This window comes from Perca fluviatilis, chromosome 3, assembly GCF_010015445.1.
Source record: "Perca fluviatilis chromosome 3, GENO_Pfluv_1.0, whole genome shotgun sequence".
In the NCBI taxonomy this organism is placed as follows: Eukaryota; Metazoa; Chordata; class Actinopteri; order Perciformes; family Percidae; genus Perca; species Perca fluviatilis.
In genome coordinates, this window is record NC_053114.1 from 34093772 (window position 1) to 34113718 (window position 19947).

General features: G+C 40.6%; 1 protein-coding gene across 4 annotated transcripts in view; it reads left to right on the forward strand.

Moving 5' to 3' along the window:
• LOC120555884 (protein unc-13 homolog C) overlaps positions 1-19947 on the forward strand; it is a 122324-nt gene that overhangs the window by 57174 nt on the left and 45203 nt on the right. For all 4 annotated transcript variants that reach the window (XM_039795046.1, XM_039795048.1, XM_039795047.1 and 1 more), the window contains 5 exons: positions 715-871; positions 1298-1366; positions 11877-11966; positions 12974-13102; positions 19525-19658. In XM_039795046.1, coding sequence (XP_039650980.1) covers positions 715-871; positions 1298-1366; positions 11877-11966; positions 12974-13102; positions 19525-19658 — 579 coding nt within the window. The remainder of the gene's footprint in view (positions 1-714; positions 872-1297; positions 1367-11876; positions 11967-12973; positions 13103-19524; positions 19659-19947) is intronic.

Below are 19947 nucleotides of genomic sequence, written 5' to 3' on the forward strand. Positions count from 1 at the left end.
GAGTTTGTCTCGATTGTATTTGTTACAGAAACAAACAAGTTTAATGGTACGCAGTAAAATGTAAATTTCTCTGTTCTGTTCCCCTGGATATGATTACACCTCAGCCCCCACAGGACCCCTTGATTTACTACCAAACTTATTTGCTCCATCTTTAACTTGGTAGCCTTGTGTCCTTAATAGTATAGGTTATACAGCTGTGATTTATTACATAATTTGCTATATGTAGTCATTAAAGACACTTTTTACTACATGAACAGAGCAGTTAACTACTTATGCACTAACTCTTCCACCAGAAGTAATTGTTTGGAACATAAAAACGTTGCTCTCTCTTCAGCAGTACGAAGGTGAAAATAATGATGAAATACTGTACTGCAATATTTCTGCTCACTTTTTTTTTATTGTTTTACTGTTGTTACTGTAAAGCAATGGATAGAAGCAAGGTATGGGATATTTTTAGAGATATATATTTCAAGGGAAATATTTCTTAACTGTTCTTAACTATGTTCTCGTTTAGCGCTGTTTAACTTTGTGGATATTGAGGATTGCTGAATAGCATGGCTTGATCATTTTCTATGTCTGGAATTGAGTCGTTGATGTGGGGTCTCAAACTGTCTCAATTTTTTCATGTGATTGTCTATTGATTCTTGTCCAAAAATGGCTACAGCACTGCTCCTCATGCTACGTAGAGTAATAGCTGTTTCTTCTCCTCTGTAGGCACTTCTCCTGTCTGTCCGCCAAATACATGTGTCCCGGTGTGCCAGCAGTGATGAGCAACCTGCTTGCTAATATAAATGCCTACTTCGCCCACACCACCACCACCACCACAACCACTGCCTCCGCTTCTGACCGATTTGCTGCGTCCAACTTTGGTGTAAGTGCACCTATTGTTGGGTTTGAGTCTGACATCTGCAGACATTACTGCAGTGATGTGTAGTAATATAGTGCTAAATGAAAATGTGGGTTCTATGGTCTCCAGTTAGTCTTAAGTCACATCAGTTGCTGTCTTGTAGTCTGATATTGAACCCTTTACGTTGCTACTACCTTGTCTAAAATCTCCAAAATCTCAGAGGTTGCAGTGCTTTCCGATTTAACTTTTAATAAGCTAATGTTGTAAGGCATCACATAATATTTCCAGGCAGTAAGCCGAGTCTGGCATTATAGCTAAACCCCTAAATTTTTTTCCAGGAAGTAAAAATGAATCACTGCAGGCATAGCAATGCTAACAACCACACAGTGTAATAAATTGCTTTTGGTGTGGTGACACTGAACTGAATTGTGACATTTTTCATCCTGACAGAGGGAGAAATTTGTCAAATTACTGGACCAGCTGCATAACTCACTGAGGATCGACCTCTCTAAATATCGAGTATGTATGAACTTTGCATGTGATGTGTTAAACTGAAATCATGTTTGTCTCTGTGAATTTCTTCACTTCAAAAGAAGGATCATTTTTACAGTTTGCTGTTAAAATTTAGCCCAAGTAAGGTACCTGCCACCTGGTTGATTTGATAGGCTTCAAGGTTGATTCAACTCTGTTTATAGTACACTGTGTGCTTACTATATCTGGCTTGGAGCAGCAATCCTTTTACACTTTGTTGTTGATGCCAAATGTGTGCCTGTTGCCCTCCAAATGTGGTTAACAACTGAATTTTCTTCTTTCTTGGACACATTTCCATGTGTATTTTCTGCATAGGTGTATAAGGCAAGGTCAATGTCATTCTAGATGTGATGGTTTGACATTTATTAATGTCACATGTGCCACACTCATGTTCACATAGTATTAACAACACATAGTATATGGCTTGAAGACGTTGTGGTTTTAATCAAATTTAATGAATGGAATGATAAATTACTATTGTTTTTGCAGAGTTTCAGCAGACTGTAGCCAGTGGTGTAGCCAGGCACATAAATACCAATAATCACCCTACGGTGTCGAGGGGTCCATCAGCAGCTCAAGAAATAGTGGTCCTCATGGTCCAATAAACAGACTCTGTCGTGAGTGTCTAACACTCTGTCTGCCGTGGTGGTTCATGGATTGAGTGGTAATGGATTTAAGGTATTGGACACCTTATAAACATCAACAACAGGGTTGGTAATGTTGAAAAGCTTGCAAGATGTAATAGTAGCATCTCCTTGGGGTTTGAATATTAAGAAGAATAAGGAATGACATTTGAATGGTATTATATAAGAAGATTGACAGCTCTATTTCCCACATTGCCATGACACAGAGCTGGATTTGAATCAGCAAAATATCTCTTTAACCATGCATACTGTAGCAAAAACCAGGGTGATGCACAGGTGGTAGTAGAGAGAGGGAGGAACAGCTGAACTGCTGCAATGAAGCAAGATGGAGAACAGGAATAGTAGGGGTGTGCTAAAAAAGGCAATGCAATTCAAGCTCTATTCATAGAATTCCAAAAAAAATTTAATTTTTTTTTTCGGTTTTGTAATGGCGTTTATACTATTGTCCTGAAATGAGTTTAGCTCGCCATTCTCATAGACGGTGCTGTGTGAAATTGTGACGCCTGGGCACTTGTTATAATCAAAAGAAGAACGGGTGCAGCAGAAGTAGTTTAGTCGACGCAAACAATGGCAAACCTCACAGAAAGAATTATTCAACCTGCTCCATCCTCATTGAAGGCGAGAGTTTGGGCACATATTCGACTTTTATAACCTCGAGGGGTTAGACAGAACTTGATAGGAATCATGCTATACAGGTGTAGTGCCGTTTCATCCCCCACTGAGTCGGTCACACTTATAGGCCTTTTTGTTTTACTGTATGATTACTGTAGGAGGTTCATTCTCCATGGTATATTTGTTCTGTGATTGTCACTGAATGATGAGCAGCAGGCAACATTTGTTAGCAAGTTCCGCTGTAATCCTGTATAAAGAGAATTTTCTGGTTGACCGGTCATATCTATGGCTGTATGCCTTTGATGTAAACTGTTGAAAGTCACCATTTGATGCCTCACTGGGCTACAGTAAGCTGTGCCATTTGGCACAGTCTTGCACATGTTGTCTTTTTCTTGTTGTCTGCTCAGTGATAGATAAGCTGTACCTGCTTATTTGTGTAAAATATTCAAATTATTATAAAATTATATTTTGTATAAAATGACACATAGCTTACTAAAATGAAATATACCTAAAAAGCTATATTAAATTAAAAAATATACAAAATTAACAAAAATATATAAAGTTTTTTAACCACCTGCATCCCTGCACACCTTATCAGATTACAATGAATATGCGTTATTTCAAAAGCAATCAAAAACATTGCTACCCCTCCCTTACCCCAAAATAAATGAGAAAAGGTGCCAATCATGAATCATCAACATATGGTGTAGATTAAACATCCCCAAAAAATAGTAAAATAAAGAAACTGAAATGCATCTCTTAATTGACAGAGATCTGCCTCTAAAGGTGCCTCTGTATTCTACTCAAGCAGATAGAAATCATGACATAATCTTCTAGAGCAATCCAAGGAGTGCTAAACCTGTTACACACCACACATCCACAGACACAAACCCACATCTCTCGCACACACTATATATGTGATTACAGAGAAAACCCTAATAAGAGCAGATCCTGCTGTCTGGGGAAACCGAACTAGGTCAAAACCTAGTATGGCTGAAACGTGTATGAGATCAGAGAGGCCACTGTGGAGACAACTACTCGTTACTGTAGCTGGAGTAAGTGCAATAAAACCTTTGTGACTAAAAAGGCCAATACTTTATCAATTAGTGATGCACCGAAATGAAAATTCTTGGCCGAAACCGAAAACCGGAAAAAAGAGGAAACCAAGACCGAAAACCGAAACCGAAACACCGAAAGAAATTAAGCCAATTATTAGTACCATTGAATTTATGGCTATGACTGTGTACTAACTTTACTAAAATCAAGGCATTGCAATTGTATAAATTAATATTAAAGTTTAATTAAAAAAATATCTAGCAGAAATATGGCTACAATCTGATAGTCACATACAGTATACAGTAGCCTAAGAACAGAATAGCTTACCTATTGTTATTATTATTATTATTATTATTATTTGAGGCACTTTCTTGCAGGATTTCACTGAACATATCAGACAACGAGGGTGCATGCCCCTCATCTGGTGCAGAGAGAAGAGTCTTTTTTTCTGCGCTCTGATCTCCTCCTGCGCTGGGCGCTGCGCTGGGCGCTGCTCCGTGCGCGCTCCGTCTCCACGCGGGTTCTCCGTATCCATCGCGGCCTGGATCATTTCTCGTGCGCCCTGCTTTATTTCCGCATCCAAGTAATGGTCTTTATAACGCGGAACAAGTACAGTCGCGATGAAGTGCAGAGGATCCAAATAGATCTCAGTGAAACGTGTGCTGACGGACTCTCAGAGCGTACTTTTCATTGTTTTCACTCCGTGGTCCGTCTCAACCTCTTTGCTTAGGAGACGCTTTGCAGGTGGAACGGATCGGGTACTGACACACGTGCAGGTCGCGGTTTCTGTTTGCGTCATCACAACATTTTCGGCCGTATTGTTTCGGTGATAAAAGTATTTCGGCCGAACATTTTCGGTGGCCGAATATTCGGTGCATCCCTATTATCAATACACCTGTTCAACAAGTATAAACATATAGACATATAGAAAGCTTTTCATCCACTGCCGTATATTTCACACGAGCATAGCGTTCTAGCTTGGCTAATAGTGAATTGTGACAAGCTAAAACAAAAGCTGTCGGTGTGAAGTCTAACTGTTTATCTTAGTTTGCTACGTATACTATTGTCCCTGCCACTCTCCCTGGTGTTCTCCTGGAGTTTCAGTTCCCCTGATTTTCACATGATGAAATATCAAAACCTGCCCATCCACTATATTTATATAGAAATAGCCTTGTGTCACTGGTGTTTGTGATTGTTTTTTTTTTTCTAAATTAACTAGGCCTATTTGTTCCACACATTCATTTGTGTCTGAAGAGAGAGCAACATAGATAAACAAGCAGACACACACACACACACACACACGGTGGTGTGCCGAGCATCCAGAGGTTAAATTGGGCCGGAGCGCACCGGAGCGCAGCTCCGCCTCCTCAGGTCCACTACACATCCTGCCGGAGCTCAGCTCCATCTCCTTCAGCATCAAACATTTTGCCGGGGCTTCAGCCCCAAATGTATTTTGAAAAGTTGACTGACAAATATGAAACTGCGTCGCTTTGTGTCCATTCTCGCTGTAAAAAGCTGGGCAGCTTCAGGTTTATGGATGCGCTCTGCTGGCGACATGCTGCAGCAAATGTGTCGCGTTTGCGCTCCGTGCATTTCTGCCATAAGTTTCGGGTTTCCACCTCCGATGTAGAGCAGCGTACAGCCACTTCCCTAAACGTCTCAAACAGCGCTCTGTCTGTCAGACGGTCTGAGATCTACCGTATCAGCAGACCAATCACGTAATGTGAATACAAATTCACCAAAATGCAGGAAATAAAGTGTTTAATGCTAAAAACAAATTCTGGGGGAGGACCCCCAGACCCACACATCATAAGTCAGCACACAAATCTGGAAGCAAAACCTTGGCCTTTGGGTTGCCAGGCCAGTTATGATTAGACCAAATGTTGGTGCCATCTAACAAACTGGAAGCTAAAATGAACATACACTGGCTATTAACAAGCTGGGCAAGCCAATCACTGTTAAAAAGGCTATAATAGTGGTTTCTGATTCTCTTAAATCAAAATAATTGTCTTGTTTAAAAAGATGTTTACATATTTGCCAACCAATATTTTCAAACATGTTCAATTTCATACATTTTCCAAGGGTGAAATCCGTTGCCTGCCTGTTAACATTAGCCTCTAAAAGGTAAGAAATAATAATAAAGTTAGTGAATTGTAAAGTATTTCTCTTTGTTTGAACTAATCAACCCTACCTTACACATTAATACTGGAAAAAGAGCCCCTTTGGTGTAAAAACACATTAAGTCATTTTACGGCGCGATTTTGAATGACGACCATTCCCCGTAAAGAAGGGCTCCCCCTCCCTACAAAAGCCAATTTAACCACTGCGAGCATCTGCATGTAGCCTACTCTGCCCATGCTGCTAAACCAATGCATTTAAACGGATGAAATAGGTGGCAGCAGCAAGAACGTCAACATCCCCCGTTTATTGAAGAAGTCAATCAGCTGATTGATGGACAATACCGAAGATAAAGCCTGTTTCGCGGCAATACAGTTTGAAAGGACAATGGCCAATGGGGAAACTCCAACTGACATCACACGGATTACTTCATCACTCAGCGACAGAGCGACTCAGTGACTTAGCGACACAAGGACAGAATTTCGAGGTCCTAGGGCTGGTGCCTGCGGTCCAGCCAAAGAGAGGGAGAGAGGACAGCGATTAGATATCATGAAAGAGAGAGGACTTGAGGGAGACATAATTAAGTTGCAAATAACAAGGGAGGGATAAAAAGGATTTGGAAAAAAGAGTGTTGGATGAAACAAACAGAGAGTGAGTTGCAGGAGATGGAATTTGGACAAAGACAGAGAGAGTTGGAGGGAAAAAGATGGATTTGGAAAGAGAGGAGAAACAGATGATGGTGGGGAGGGCAACAGAGTAGGAGACAGAGGTTTAAGTGAAGAAGGGATGGCCTCTTTTATTTTCAGATGGCCTGGCTGTCTGGTGATGACACGTTCACTGAGAGCAGTCACAGAATATCTGTTGGTTTCACCTGCCAGCAGTGCCCTGCTGCTCTCTTGTCAAGCCTGCCACAGACCAGTGGTTCTTTCTCACACACACACACACACACACACACACACACACACACACACACACACACACACACACACACACACACACACATATGTCTTTCATTCTATCACTTTTTGAAGCCGTCCCACAGAGCCGGCCTGCCACTATTGGACAGTAATAGGATTCAGATCTGGCTACTCCGCCTGTTCACCGTATGGATTTCCCTATAATGACATTCTGAGGTATATTGAGTTTGCTTTTGTAAAACAGGGGACTTAAATCTGCAGAGAGGGAGCCGGGGTGCAGCTGCCACTCTACATTTTGCTACATATGCGTTTCTTCCCTTTAAACTTTATTCTAACAGCCCTGATACAGGGTGACACCTTGTATAGACAGTCTGTCCCAGCTGGGATTTGCAGGTTTCGCTGGGTTGGACATAAAATCTCAGTGTTCAGAACACGCTGTGAGGGGTTTGGGCCATTGGCTTAGTTTGGACAGTTTCATATAAAGTGATGTTTGTTCAGTAAGCACCCCTGGGAGTTGTGCGTTATGTTCTTAAAATGAAACTCTGTGTAGTATTATTGCTTTGTTGCTTTACCGAGCTGTAGTTCCTGCTGCCACCTCATGTAAAAAAAACATATAGTAGTTGTTCCATACTGTACCTGTTGCTCTCTACAGCAGGACTGTGTCATATTCAGTAACATTGAGCTGTTAAGCACCACATGAACAACAAATTACACTTCTGTGATAATATCCACAAGGTTGCTCTATGGTAAGATGCACTTATACATATCACAGTCTGCTAAAGAAGCAGAAAACAGGCCTCTGTCATCCCCACATGGCAGACAAATGTACAGTAATTTTCTATTTTCTGGAGGAATAAAATATTAGCATAAAACAAAGCTGCATTTGCATAGTTGCCAGTATTTGGGATACTTTTGTTCTTTGCAGAGCAAAACCTACATAATCCAGAGCTAACCCTTTATTATTATATTTCAATGTGTGAAAAGCCAAGTACAAGAGACAAGCTAGTATTACCTTTCACCGAGGGCCGAAGATAAGAAACCTCTGTGCTAGTCTAGCTTTGCCAGACCTTCCTCCACAGCGCTGCAGAGGAGGGGCTGGCTAGTCCACACAGCATTCCGGGATGGGAGAAAAACGTACTCTGGTTTATTGGCATTTCTTTAAACAAATCACAGTCATCTTGGGCGGCGCTATGCGCCTTTCGGAGCAACGGCGCCTCTGCAAAATAGCTTTGGGAAGGAACTTGTTTTCGGTGGAACGTGTACTTTCAAAGGTTGTTTTTTTCATGCAAGAAAAATAAGATTGGACAGATAGTCTAGCTAGCTGTCTGGATTTACCCTGCAGAGATCTGAGGAGCAGTTAACCATAGTCCTCATAAATCGACCGGAGTTTAGAATGCCAACACAAAGAAAGCCCAAGGCAACGGACATCCGGCCTAAATGAGGGACATCAGGCAGAATTTCCGGCGGCACCGGAGCAATCCCAGAAGTGGAATGTCGTGTATGTAGACTACCTCTGTGCCAACTCTGATAAGGGAAAAAATTGATTATAAAAGTTATGATATGCACGGAAGATAAGAACTCTGTCATAAATGTGTGAAGTTCTGTCCTAAACTGAGTGGAGCTTGAGAGATGCCCCTTTTTAACAAAACATCTAAAATATATACCTATTAAGTAGCCTGACGTCATCATACTCAGATTCTAGTCAGAATCTGAGTCTGATACTGCTCCATTGGGCTGTGATTATGGGGCGTGTTTAAACCAAACCAGGAAAGAAATTGGACAGACCTACAACCAATCAGAGCAACGGAAGCTGCAAACCAAAGGCAGCCTTCGACAGAGCAAAGGCAGAGGCGCCAATTTCCTTATGTGTGGTTCTCTGTTCCTTCCATTCAGTGTTTCCCACAGATTAGAAAGCAATTTGTGGTGGACGCGGTGTTCACGGAGGGGAGGGGCTGTTTGTGTGTGTGTGTGTGTGTGTGAGAGCGAGACGTTACTGTTGATCATCTGTCCATCATCGTCTAAAGCCCACCCTGACAATTTGATTGGTCCGAACAGCTCTGTTCGAGCATAGTTGCTCCACAACGGATCAAGTCCAGACCAAACTTCCCGACCTCAAATGTTGTGGGCGGGGCTAAGTTCGGCTGGCATCCAGGCTGCCCATTAAGTCTACCATTCATACCTTTTTAACTGAAATAGACACTCAAATCCTCATACAGACATACTACGTTGCCTTTGCTCAGGATGGTCAGCGTGCAGTGTGACCAGTGCAGTGTTCCTGTGGCAGTTTGAGGTCCAGTACACGTCAGTGCATGGCTGCTTATGGTCTCTTTTTTCCACATGATTATCTGCACTCACTCCACATGTTGCCCGGTGTTTGACTAGCAATGGTTTTTTTAGCCATCCTGCTGCATTTGTAAAAGTGTTAAATGTTAAAATACACAGTGTACAATGTATGGTGTATTGGTTTTTGATGATAAGCAGTCACTGCTTTAAGGTTTTGCATTCAGTGTAGGCACAGGCCCAACATAACATGTAATGTGCGCTAGAACAAAGACAAAGAACTGAATGCTCATCAGCATCACTCACTCCTCGTCCCGTCTCATAATGGACTTTCTGTCTTCTTTGGAAGGCAGTGCTGATGTTGTCTCTACTTTGGCTCAGAGATGGATGCTTTGCTTTTTTCGTATGCATGCTTGCTTCTGGGCAATACATCTGTTCTGTGTTAAACATCAGCAATTGTAAAGTACAGTAAGACACTGGATTAATCATTTTTGTATGCTCGTCAGAAACAGAGAGACGCTGAATTAAATAAAAACAATTCACAGTTGTGCTTTGTAAGTAATGCTTTACCATTTCACAAGTAGTACATGCTGGTGTTAAGCTTTTTAAGCATCCCAAACTTGCTTCCTCTCCTGAAGCTGTGATTATACAGTAATTTGGATAAATCCTATTCAGTTGCTCCTCACTTTACACACATGTAGTCAATAATGAATGCATGTTTGTGCACCCATCAAAACAGGGTGTCAAATATCAAATTAGATTGGTAGCTGAGATCATGATATTTTGTGTTTGTGAGGAACCCACCTACCTCCTTTGCAGCAAACATAATGAGCGCCAATGAGCACTTCACTTTATTTGACTTCAATCACCATAGTTACACAGCTAGATTACCTTTTGATGTCAGAATCCACTAATTAACAGATTAAAAATGCTACACTGTGAACCTTTTTTTCCCCTTTATTTAAAAGTATAGAATACGATATGAGATTTTATTATGTCTGCAATTTGAAAAAACAGTTTCATTTAAACACCAAGCAGACCCAATGGGTCAGACTTCCACTATCACTGAAAGGCAGCCTGGCAGTAGTGAAAATTGCAGTTTTTTTCTGTGCAATTTCAACTCTTTCATGGGTAATTTTCCTCTCCTTGATAAAAGGTATCTATTGGAAAAGCAAGAAAGCACAGACTAGTTTGACATTGCTTGAGGAATGCAGGGGCCTTATTCGATTACCTACATAGCTTTTTTTTTTTTATTACTTTTTAGCAACAAAGGCACATTGCAGACCTAATTGGTTTCACTCTATAAACATTTTTTTCACATTCAAACGCGTCGACAACTGTCACTCATCTGCTCAAACTGTGGTTGTAACTGTTCCAGCACAGTGATTTTAGGTGGTGTACTGGTGGCATCACTCAAGGTTGCAGTGGAAGCTACAGAGTCCATGTTTCAAAGGGACTGATGGTTTCACTTTTGTCTGAAGGCTACATGTATGTGACGTTATTATTAAAGAAAGTTCAGTGTCAGCAGACAGAGAAAGGGTAGTGAATGATGGCACTGACATGCTCCATTCTGTGAATAAGACTGGTAGCAGTACAACAGCTGCAAGAACATTATATTCTTTGATTGTAATAGATTGTAAGAATTTGTATTGAAAGGATTCTGTGGGCTGAATGAGACAGGATACTCAAGCTTCTTAAATCACATTTTAAAATTGAACTGAATAAAATCTTTTAAAACTAGAACTTGTTCATTTGAAAGGTCCCAAATGATTTTCTTTTTTTTTTTCCCCTGTTAGAAGCCAAATATATATATATATATATATATATATATATATATATATATATATATATATATATATATATATATATATATTCACATTTTCTTGTGCAGAATGTGTGTCAAGGTTGTTTTCCTGGAGGCTGTTTATCTTTATTGGGGACTACACATTCATCTCTAAACTAGACTGCTACCTATTAATCATTAGTCTAGAGAAATATAATGTAAGTAGACAACTGACATTTTTGGCTGGATCACCTAGGGCCAGGCCTATAACCTAAAAAAGAAAATGTTCCACCATTGGTCGGAGTGAGTGTGAAGACATGAGTGTTGAGTGGTGTTTCCCCATTGGCCTTTGCCCTTTCAAGCGGCTGATGTAAATCCGGTGACAGATAAACTGCTCAAAAAACGAGTAGGCCTACACATAGTGGGAGTTTCCGGGTTGTGTTGGAACAATTATTTTTCAAAACTCCTTTGTCTGTTTTGTGTTTCTTGCTTCTTCTTTGAAAACTGCTCATCTGAAGGGTTTTTATTTAATTCATCATCCCAATAAAAATCTCTATGCTGCCCACGTCCAAAAGATGTCAGGCGAGTTTTGCTTCTGCTGATCGGCCTTGATATGAGATAGACCTCTCCTGTTTTTGGACTGTCAAGCCTACAGGCTGCTGTGAAGATTTGGCTCCATTTCCTGAATCTCCATTGAGCATTTATTGACAAAATAGGGGAGGGATAGAGAACAAGCTAAATTTTATTAGAGCACTGAGAGAGTAGGAGAAATAGGATAATGTATGGGGCAGTGATGCCTTTCCTGCAGGCTGTCAGGGCTTTATATGCTCCTCGTCACGGTGCTCTGCTCTGCCTGATGACTTCATGGCCCCGAAATAGAGGTTTTCATCAGCAGAGACCTCCCTTGTCCACTAAACGATTAGACAGACGGTCATTTCGGTATGATTGCTGGGCGTTGCTCTGTAATCAATTTCAGTGTTGCGGGCTAAGCAATGTCATGTGGTGGGTGGGGGTGTGCGACTTTAAAAGGCTGCTTTCAACAAGATGTCTCCTCATGTTATTTTTCCTCTCTCTCCTTCTTACTCCAGGATAATTTCCCTGCAGGAAACCCAGAGCGTCTCCAAGATCTGAAGTCCACTGTTGATCTGCTGACCAGCATCACCTTCTTTAGAATGAAGGTAGCTTGTGTGTGTGTGTGTGTGGTATGGGCGGGAAGTACAATTTGATGGGTGATGGAGGAACAAATTCAAAACAAATTGAAAGAAACCTAAACATTGTAATAAATGATGAAGCTAACTAACCTTTGTAGAGGTTATTTTTAAGCTGTGCCCTTTACTGAGTGACTAGTAATACTATACTGAACATTCAATTATAAACGTAAAGCCACATTGATTTTAAGCACATTTTTGTTTAGGTAAAATCAATTAAACTCATAATTCATGGAAACCTGTCCCTCTCAACACCACTGATTATTCAAATCCAAGTTATTTATTGTTGCACAATTTCTTGACCGATACAATGGGGTCATGTTTCTGTTATGTGTGTTGAACTGCGTACCACATTTAGCCTACTGTACATGTTTAAAATGCTTCCAGCTCTATCGCGCTCTACCCCCCCTCACCCCCCCCAAACACTATGTCTTGACATCTTCCGCTGTATGAAGGGCTCGGCTCCATTCAGCTCTCTTTCGGCGGGAGTGGGAGTGTAGCGCTGGTGCACTGAGGCATAGCTAAGATGGCAGCTATGAGCAAAGGAATGAAATCTGTCACTTTAGCTTACCAATGCTTTCAATTTGTGCAATGCCCATGCTGCGCTTTACTGTGTATACGCACAGCTGCTCACACACAGGAGCTACAGTTTTACTTTACGATATACTGCACACACACCTAAATGCCAGTCTGGCCACATGCCAATTATGATATACATAATGGATGCAAATAGGTTGCCCTTTTACCACAAGGAAGTTATAGCTTGGGATTAATATTTCATGTACATCTAATATGATATCATTATGTTATCACTCCACTGATGGATGGTACACTATACATTGAAATTGATTTAAGACACAGTAAAAGCCATTGATTTGGGTTGCTAACATGATATATAGTATAAACTTCTGTGAGACCAAGGAGAGCACCTAACATTTTAATCATTTAATCATGTGTATTTGTGGGTATGTTTGCAGGTACAAGAGCTCCAGAGTCCACCGAGAGCCAGTATGGTGGTGAAGGACTGCGTGAAGGCGTGTCTGGACTCCACATACAAATACATTTTTGATAACTGTCATGAACTGTACAACCAACTCCTTGACCAGGTAAACAGCTTCCAGATCCTTATGACTATCACTACTAATCAACCTGTTCAGTTCATTAACGCCAGGCCTCTACTTTTGCACTGGTACCAACATAGCTGTACTAGGTACAGGGACAGAGTAAATAACCAGTGTTAGGGAAGTTCAGAGCGCCGTCCAGCAAAAAGCCACGAAGCTTAAAACGCTCTCAAAAATTAGCTTTGGCTGTGCCAGAGGCTGGTAGCCTCTGTCACGTCCCGTGTGGAGCTTGTGAGCGCACAGCTGAGAAGACAGTGTCGCTGTCAAATCTCTCCCTGGGAAAAGTAACGTTGCGCCGAATTGAAAAAGGAACTACGTTTCGTCACCAAATTTTCAGTGGTAGTGCGTTACACTACTTTTTACCCGAAAAAAGTAAATAACTGCAGAATCTTGCGAACTCTGTATTCCTTACATTACATCTTGCAGATGTATTGATGCACACACTAAACAATGTGTCACTTTAACACTTAATAAGTTCTCACTTGGATTTAGTTTTCATATATCTTGAAACCCTAAAGGCTAGTCAAATCATACACAGAGACAATTTAGCTAAAATGTAGGTTGAGCAAGAATAGTTGCTGTACTATAGTTGTGCGTTTAATTGTGTCAAAAAGATGAAGAAGAGATTAAGGTGCCAGGTCATAAGGTGTGGATAGTGTTAGAGTATAATCAAAATAAGGCGCAGGCATGCTTCTTGCACCAGACCTGGACCGTGCCTCTCATCTTCAGAATATAGCCTTTCTTTGCTGCGGCGACTGCATGTTGCAACTTGATGATAATTGGCTCATTGGTCAGTCAAACCCTTAACCCAATCACTTCTTCCTCCGCCTTCCTCCTAAACACCCAACTAATCAGATAGTCATTGTAAACTTTTTTTTAAAGAAGAAGAACAGGGAGTTAAACTCTGCTCTGAGGGTTTTACTTTTTTCTACATCTGGTTTCTTGTCTTAAAGATTGGGGTATTTTGTTAGTTGGTTGAAATCCTGTCCCCGTGCTTATCAATCATCTTGAGACATGTTATACTAGGGCTGGGTACCAAATTCAATACTTTTTAGGCACCAACCAAATTGCCTCTAAAGTATCTTGTATTGAAAAATGCCTCGTCGTTCAATACCCAATTTGAAAGTCCTGTATCTGCATCAGTACTGGAAATGTTTGAGCCCTACGTTTTACCTTAAACAACATTGCCTCATCTGTGGCTGAAGCAATCTTTGTACATCTTGCAGCAAATGTTGAAAAGCTGAATGTTAATGCTAACTGTAATTGTAATAACGCCGTTGCATTTGTTCACCCTGTTTTTGTTATGGGATTTGTTTGCCAGCTGTTCAGCTTTAGTGTTCTTTTGTTTCTTTCATTATGGTTGTTGTTGTTATGGCTTCCCTTGGATTAAAAAGCCATATATGCCAACCCAGCCACTCCAGAGCAAACAAACAAGATATTATAAAATATTAAGAAAAATACTATTTCTAATAAAGGGTTTTGTATTCTTATGGATAGTACACACAGGACACTGGCATATGTGTTTATTGTTATTTTAAAGGTTCTTTGCGTATAGTTTCTGCATTTCTTAATAATTTCATGAGTAAACAGTGTGAGCAAGATCTGCTAAACTTAAATGAAAGCAGCTGACAGCATACCTGCTCTGCTGATTTATGTAATCACATTTAATCTACAAACTAGCATCTCAACATATGGTAATTAGCCAGGCAGATAGGCAACACTAACTAGATAACTGACACTTAATGGAGTCTTTATGAATGTACTACCTTCATCAGTGGAAACAGTGAGCTGTCTAAGCTTGGTGATGTAGCTTACTTAAATTCATGTAAGTAAAATATAAATTCAGTCCAGCCTGGCTGGAAATCAATAGGCTATATGTAATGACTCACATTTACTAGACAATAATAATGTACACCATGTCTATTGCAAACTTTGCATAAAGGACTTCAATCTTCTGAGAAAGAGAGAGTCTGTGGTGAAGAGCCACATAAAGGCAGCCAAGTATCAGGCAGCACTTACCTGATTCAAATCACCATCTCATCTGTTTAAGGCTCTTTTGGCTCTCAAATGTCCAAATGGATAATGTAAGAGCACAAACAATAAGTTTCAACATTGACAATATAAGTAAACTGGCATAAAAGTATACTGCCATAATGCCTCCCCATGTAGGAATGTATCACTAGCATGCCAAAAGCAACTGGAGACATGTTCTCATATTAAGAACTCACAGACACACTTAATTACAATTCCAAGAAACACGGTATCAGTTAGGGTTTGCTTCTCCGAACACATGAAGATTTCCATGGGCTAGTTTACTTGCTTGAGGAAATAATCAGGCAACAGGCAGTTCCGCCTGATTATTTTACGGTTTACTTCCCAAGGAGAATGGCCTCCACACCTCAGAAGATAATGTCTTTTAGGATAATGGGTGCAATCCACTCAAAAGTTGAATAATAAGCTGCCTTTGTTTAAACAGCCTGAGGGTTGGTAAGCAATTACCAAACCGGAGGGATATACACTTTTGCTAATTACATCTTCGTCCACCACAGTTTCACAATTGGCAGCCTCTCCATCAATGCCACCTCCACGGCAAAAGAAAAGGACATCAGCTTCACCCCAGAGTAAATCTCATTGTGACTATAACTTATTATGTTCACATACACTAGGTAGCCTTTGACTCAGCGGATAGAACACATTTCAGACCCCAATTCTCCAGTTGGTAACAGTGACTGAGTGTGGCGACACAAGAGCTGACACGGTGGCCAGGCAGGCAGTGAAATATCCCAGCCACAACGAGGCTTTTTGCATAACATAACAACAAAGCTCTCAGCTTTTGCCTTGGCGTAAAATTACTGGGGGGAGGAGTGGCAGGGGGAATCTAGCTTAACAGTTTCTTAAATCCTGGCAGGAAAAGGAGGATTTTGAAAAAGCAAGACGTAGGGGAAAGAGGGCAGATGAATCATGGAAAAGGAAAAAAACTACCATCATTTTTCGGCAATTATGGTACACAGATCAGAAATGCCTGGTAACATGCACATGCATCTATGAACAATGAACATATGCACACATGCTCATGCGTTATGCATATACTAATGCATAAGTAGACTAAGAGATTTTGAAGAGGGAGGTCGGTTATCGTTGACAGGCGTGCAAAAGCAAGGATCCGCTGTGCCTGTTTGTGAGAAGAGCCAAAAAGGAGCTAGAAGGCTACTACACTTGTTACTGAGCAAGCAATTCAAATTGATTTGAAAAGAATCTCTATCATCAACATTATCACATATTTGCCAGCAATACTCAAATGGTTGATTTAACTTTGTTTGACTAAAACATCGTTTGTTTTCAGAACGTGTGCCTTAGAGTGCATTCTTTCCTACGTAAAATCTCTGGGCCTTAAAATGCATTGCAACAGCTTCAGTTCTACCCACAGCTCTTTCTCTTGGGAATTTGATCACATTCTTCAGGAACATCCTTCAACCAGAGACTGTAATTTATGTCACATTGTGAGAATTGATGAGGAGCCAGTTGTATGCTAATGCTGATTTCTCCCACACAGGGACTGAAAGTGCTAAACAATAAACATGAACCACTAGCTACCCTCTAGAGGAGCGATACACAGCTATGAATATGTCTGCTAGTGCCCCCACCACCACAATTGAGCACGCAAAGTATTGAAACTACACTGCGCTCTTCATTCAGTACAGTATTCACCTCCTAGTACAACTGAGAGTGAAGCCCATGGGTTTGTTGTTGACTGTAAAAAGACAGAAAGCCACTTAATCACCTTTAACAATGTGTTTGTGCCTACTTGAGGTGAATACAGATGAGCACAGGGAGTCTACACTATGTTTTAGCGGGATGCATACTGCATCCAATTTAGTGGGATGACACAACCTTCAGTGTCTTTCATACATGCATACAGCTATGCACGCGCACATGCACAAAGATACACCCACTGACAGGTTTTGCATAGCTGAGTTACCTCCTGCAGAGATATTTGTTTCATCATATCACGCCTCCTATTTAACAGAATTTTACCTTGTTGCATGTAGTGGCATTTCTCCTCCGATGGCCCAGGCCTCTGATACCAGGCCAGACCTTCCTCTTTGAAGCAAGCATCCCTATTCTAATTTCATTAACTATGAGTAAGGGGCCAGTAACTACTTGTTAACCTCTCAATATTTTCAATTTCATGATTAATGGGCCAAGCAAATCTGTCACTGACGCTGCTTGCCTTAATTTATGATCACACTAACCAATGTTGTTTCACATCTCAGCCGTTCTTCACCAGTTCTAGTAGCGCACACTGTCGATGATTTACTCTACTGGATCCATGTGAACCCAGGTTTACATGCATCCAGCTTAAATTGCAAGTCCCAACAGTCTTTAGGTCAAGATTCCTTCCTCCACATTGGCATTTTTCATGTCTTGCTACACAGCAAACGTAAGTGAATATGCAAATTAGAAATGCATGAGGCTTTGATCGATATGATGCCTGGGATGGAACCTCCCATGGAATGAGTAGTAATCACTTTTTCATGACCATGGCACACGCAGCAATAGACTTAACATTTGCAGCCCCAAACCCAAATGATTAAAGTAGTGAACCCTGGGTTGACACAGAATCAGCTGTAAGCCGTATCTGAGTTTCTTGTTGCTGTGAGATTAAATTCTGTAGCTTCTCCAGCTGCAACGTCTGCCTTGCACCACCAGACATTTAAAACAAGAATCAACGTCATCGGACACAAGTTGATTATTGTATGAACTGATTAGGTTTTAAAGATTGCATCAATGATGAATTGCCTCATGTTGCATTTCCATTTCCCCAGCTCTCACTACAACATCTACTCTATGTGCTGCACCAAAGTTAATAGGCTTATGGTTGTTGAATTATTCAACCTAAATTATTAAACTGATTGGAACATCCTTTATTTTAACACTTCTTTTTCAGCAACATACATCAAGCATACCTTTTGCTTTAGTCAGAGATACATCCACAAATGAGAGAATGTGTATTGCATCCTCTTGGGAGGGTATGCACCCATAGTCCACAGTGATAGTTCATATTTATTATTGTCAGAGTGCATAAGCATGTGTGTGTGTGTTGCATGTTGTCGTGTCTGATACAGAGCTGTTAGTATGGCTGAGTTTGTTTCAGTATTTGCACTCAGCTCTGTGTTTTCTGTGTGCGTGGCCTTGCTAGTTTTCTGTGGAATCTGAACAAGGCATAGCGGAGGACTGTGACAGTGACATGCTGGCTGCAGATCATTATGGTTACACCCAGTGTGGGGTGAGCAGATGCTAGAGTCAGCGAGAGGTTTCATATTTATCACCTTTCACCCCGGGACAGCCATCGAGATTTCTGCAATACACTTTGACGCACACCCCCATCTACATAAATAATACTGGAGGGTGAATACGTATGTTTTTAAAACTTTATATTTGCAATCCTTAAGATTTCAGTCCTTGTTGATTTGGCAAAACCTGTTATGTTTGCTGTATCTCTTTCCGGTGTAGCCAAACAAAATCCTGTTGTTGTCAGTCAATAATCTGCTTTTTTATCCATCATGCAACCACAATCTGCATGCTCTGGTTTCAAAACATCTGGCCTCATCGGATAGGATTTTTGCTTTTAGATGTTTTATTACAGAAAGTGTTAAAAATCAATGACCAAAATAGTCATACTGTTATTGTGTTACTTATGGATGGAATTATAGTGAAAACAAATGATTCCCCTTTCTTGCTGGGGGCCCCCTGGCACCTCGTCAAGGACCTAGGACCCCACTTAAGGAACCACTGCATTAGCAGAACAATAAAGATCAAGGCTGATGTCGTTGAAATTAAATTCCTAACAGTAACGCTGAATTACATACATGCATCATTTCTTTTCTGTGTATCTCTATTGTTTGTGTGAGACGGTAATGTGAATCCAACGCGGAATGATGAACTCTGCACTACAATGATAAACACTATATTTGGTAATCACAGAATTTGTAAATGTACATTATTGCAAATCCTGACCATGAATAAAATCAAAAGCTGGCTTTGATTTCATGACAATCTTATGGATTGTAACATTTAGAATCTGGTTGTAAGTCTGGTATCCATGCCTCATTTTAAAAATGTTCAGTTATTTTTCAGTTGTTTTATTGTTCTTACAATGTGAAAATCTACCATAATACTTCCTGACCTTTGGTTCTTATTCAAGTATATTATCAATTGCGTAAAAAATGTCTTGGCAATATATTATTACTGTATGCGTTCAGTCTTCGTATGGCTTTCTCTTTGTGATCCTAGGCAAGTTCTTATTTTTTGCCATATCCCAAAACTCAAATTTCCATATTATATATTCTGGTTCACCTTCAACACACTCAAACTGTCTTCGGACATCCTAATTTTATTCTCTGTAGAGCCGAAAGCAGGACATTCCCCGGGAGGAGCAGGGTCCGTCAATAAAGAACCTGGACTTCTGGCCAAAACTCATCACTCTCATGGTGTCTGTAATCGACGAGGACCGGACGGCTTACACCCCAGTCATTAACCAGTATGTACTACTTTATTATGCGACACATGCTTTTTACCAAGCCAGCTTATCAAATGCATGTTCAACGTGTACTTAATTAGTTGCTATGCAAGCTTCTGTGGTAAGCAGTTAGGCACTCTCTCATTACCCATGCATTGTTGAACATTGTGTCAACAACATACCATTTGCATGTAACCATGTGTGCTTAATTTAAATTTAAAGGTATAAATGACCACACTGAAAACACACTTAACATGCAGTGAGAGGCTACGTTTTAAGTGCTTGCTCTAAAGCTTCATGCTGTAGGATT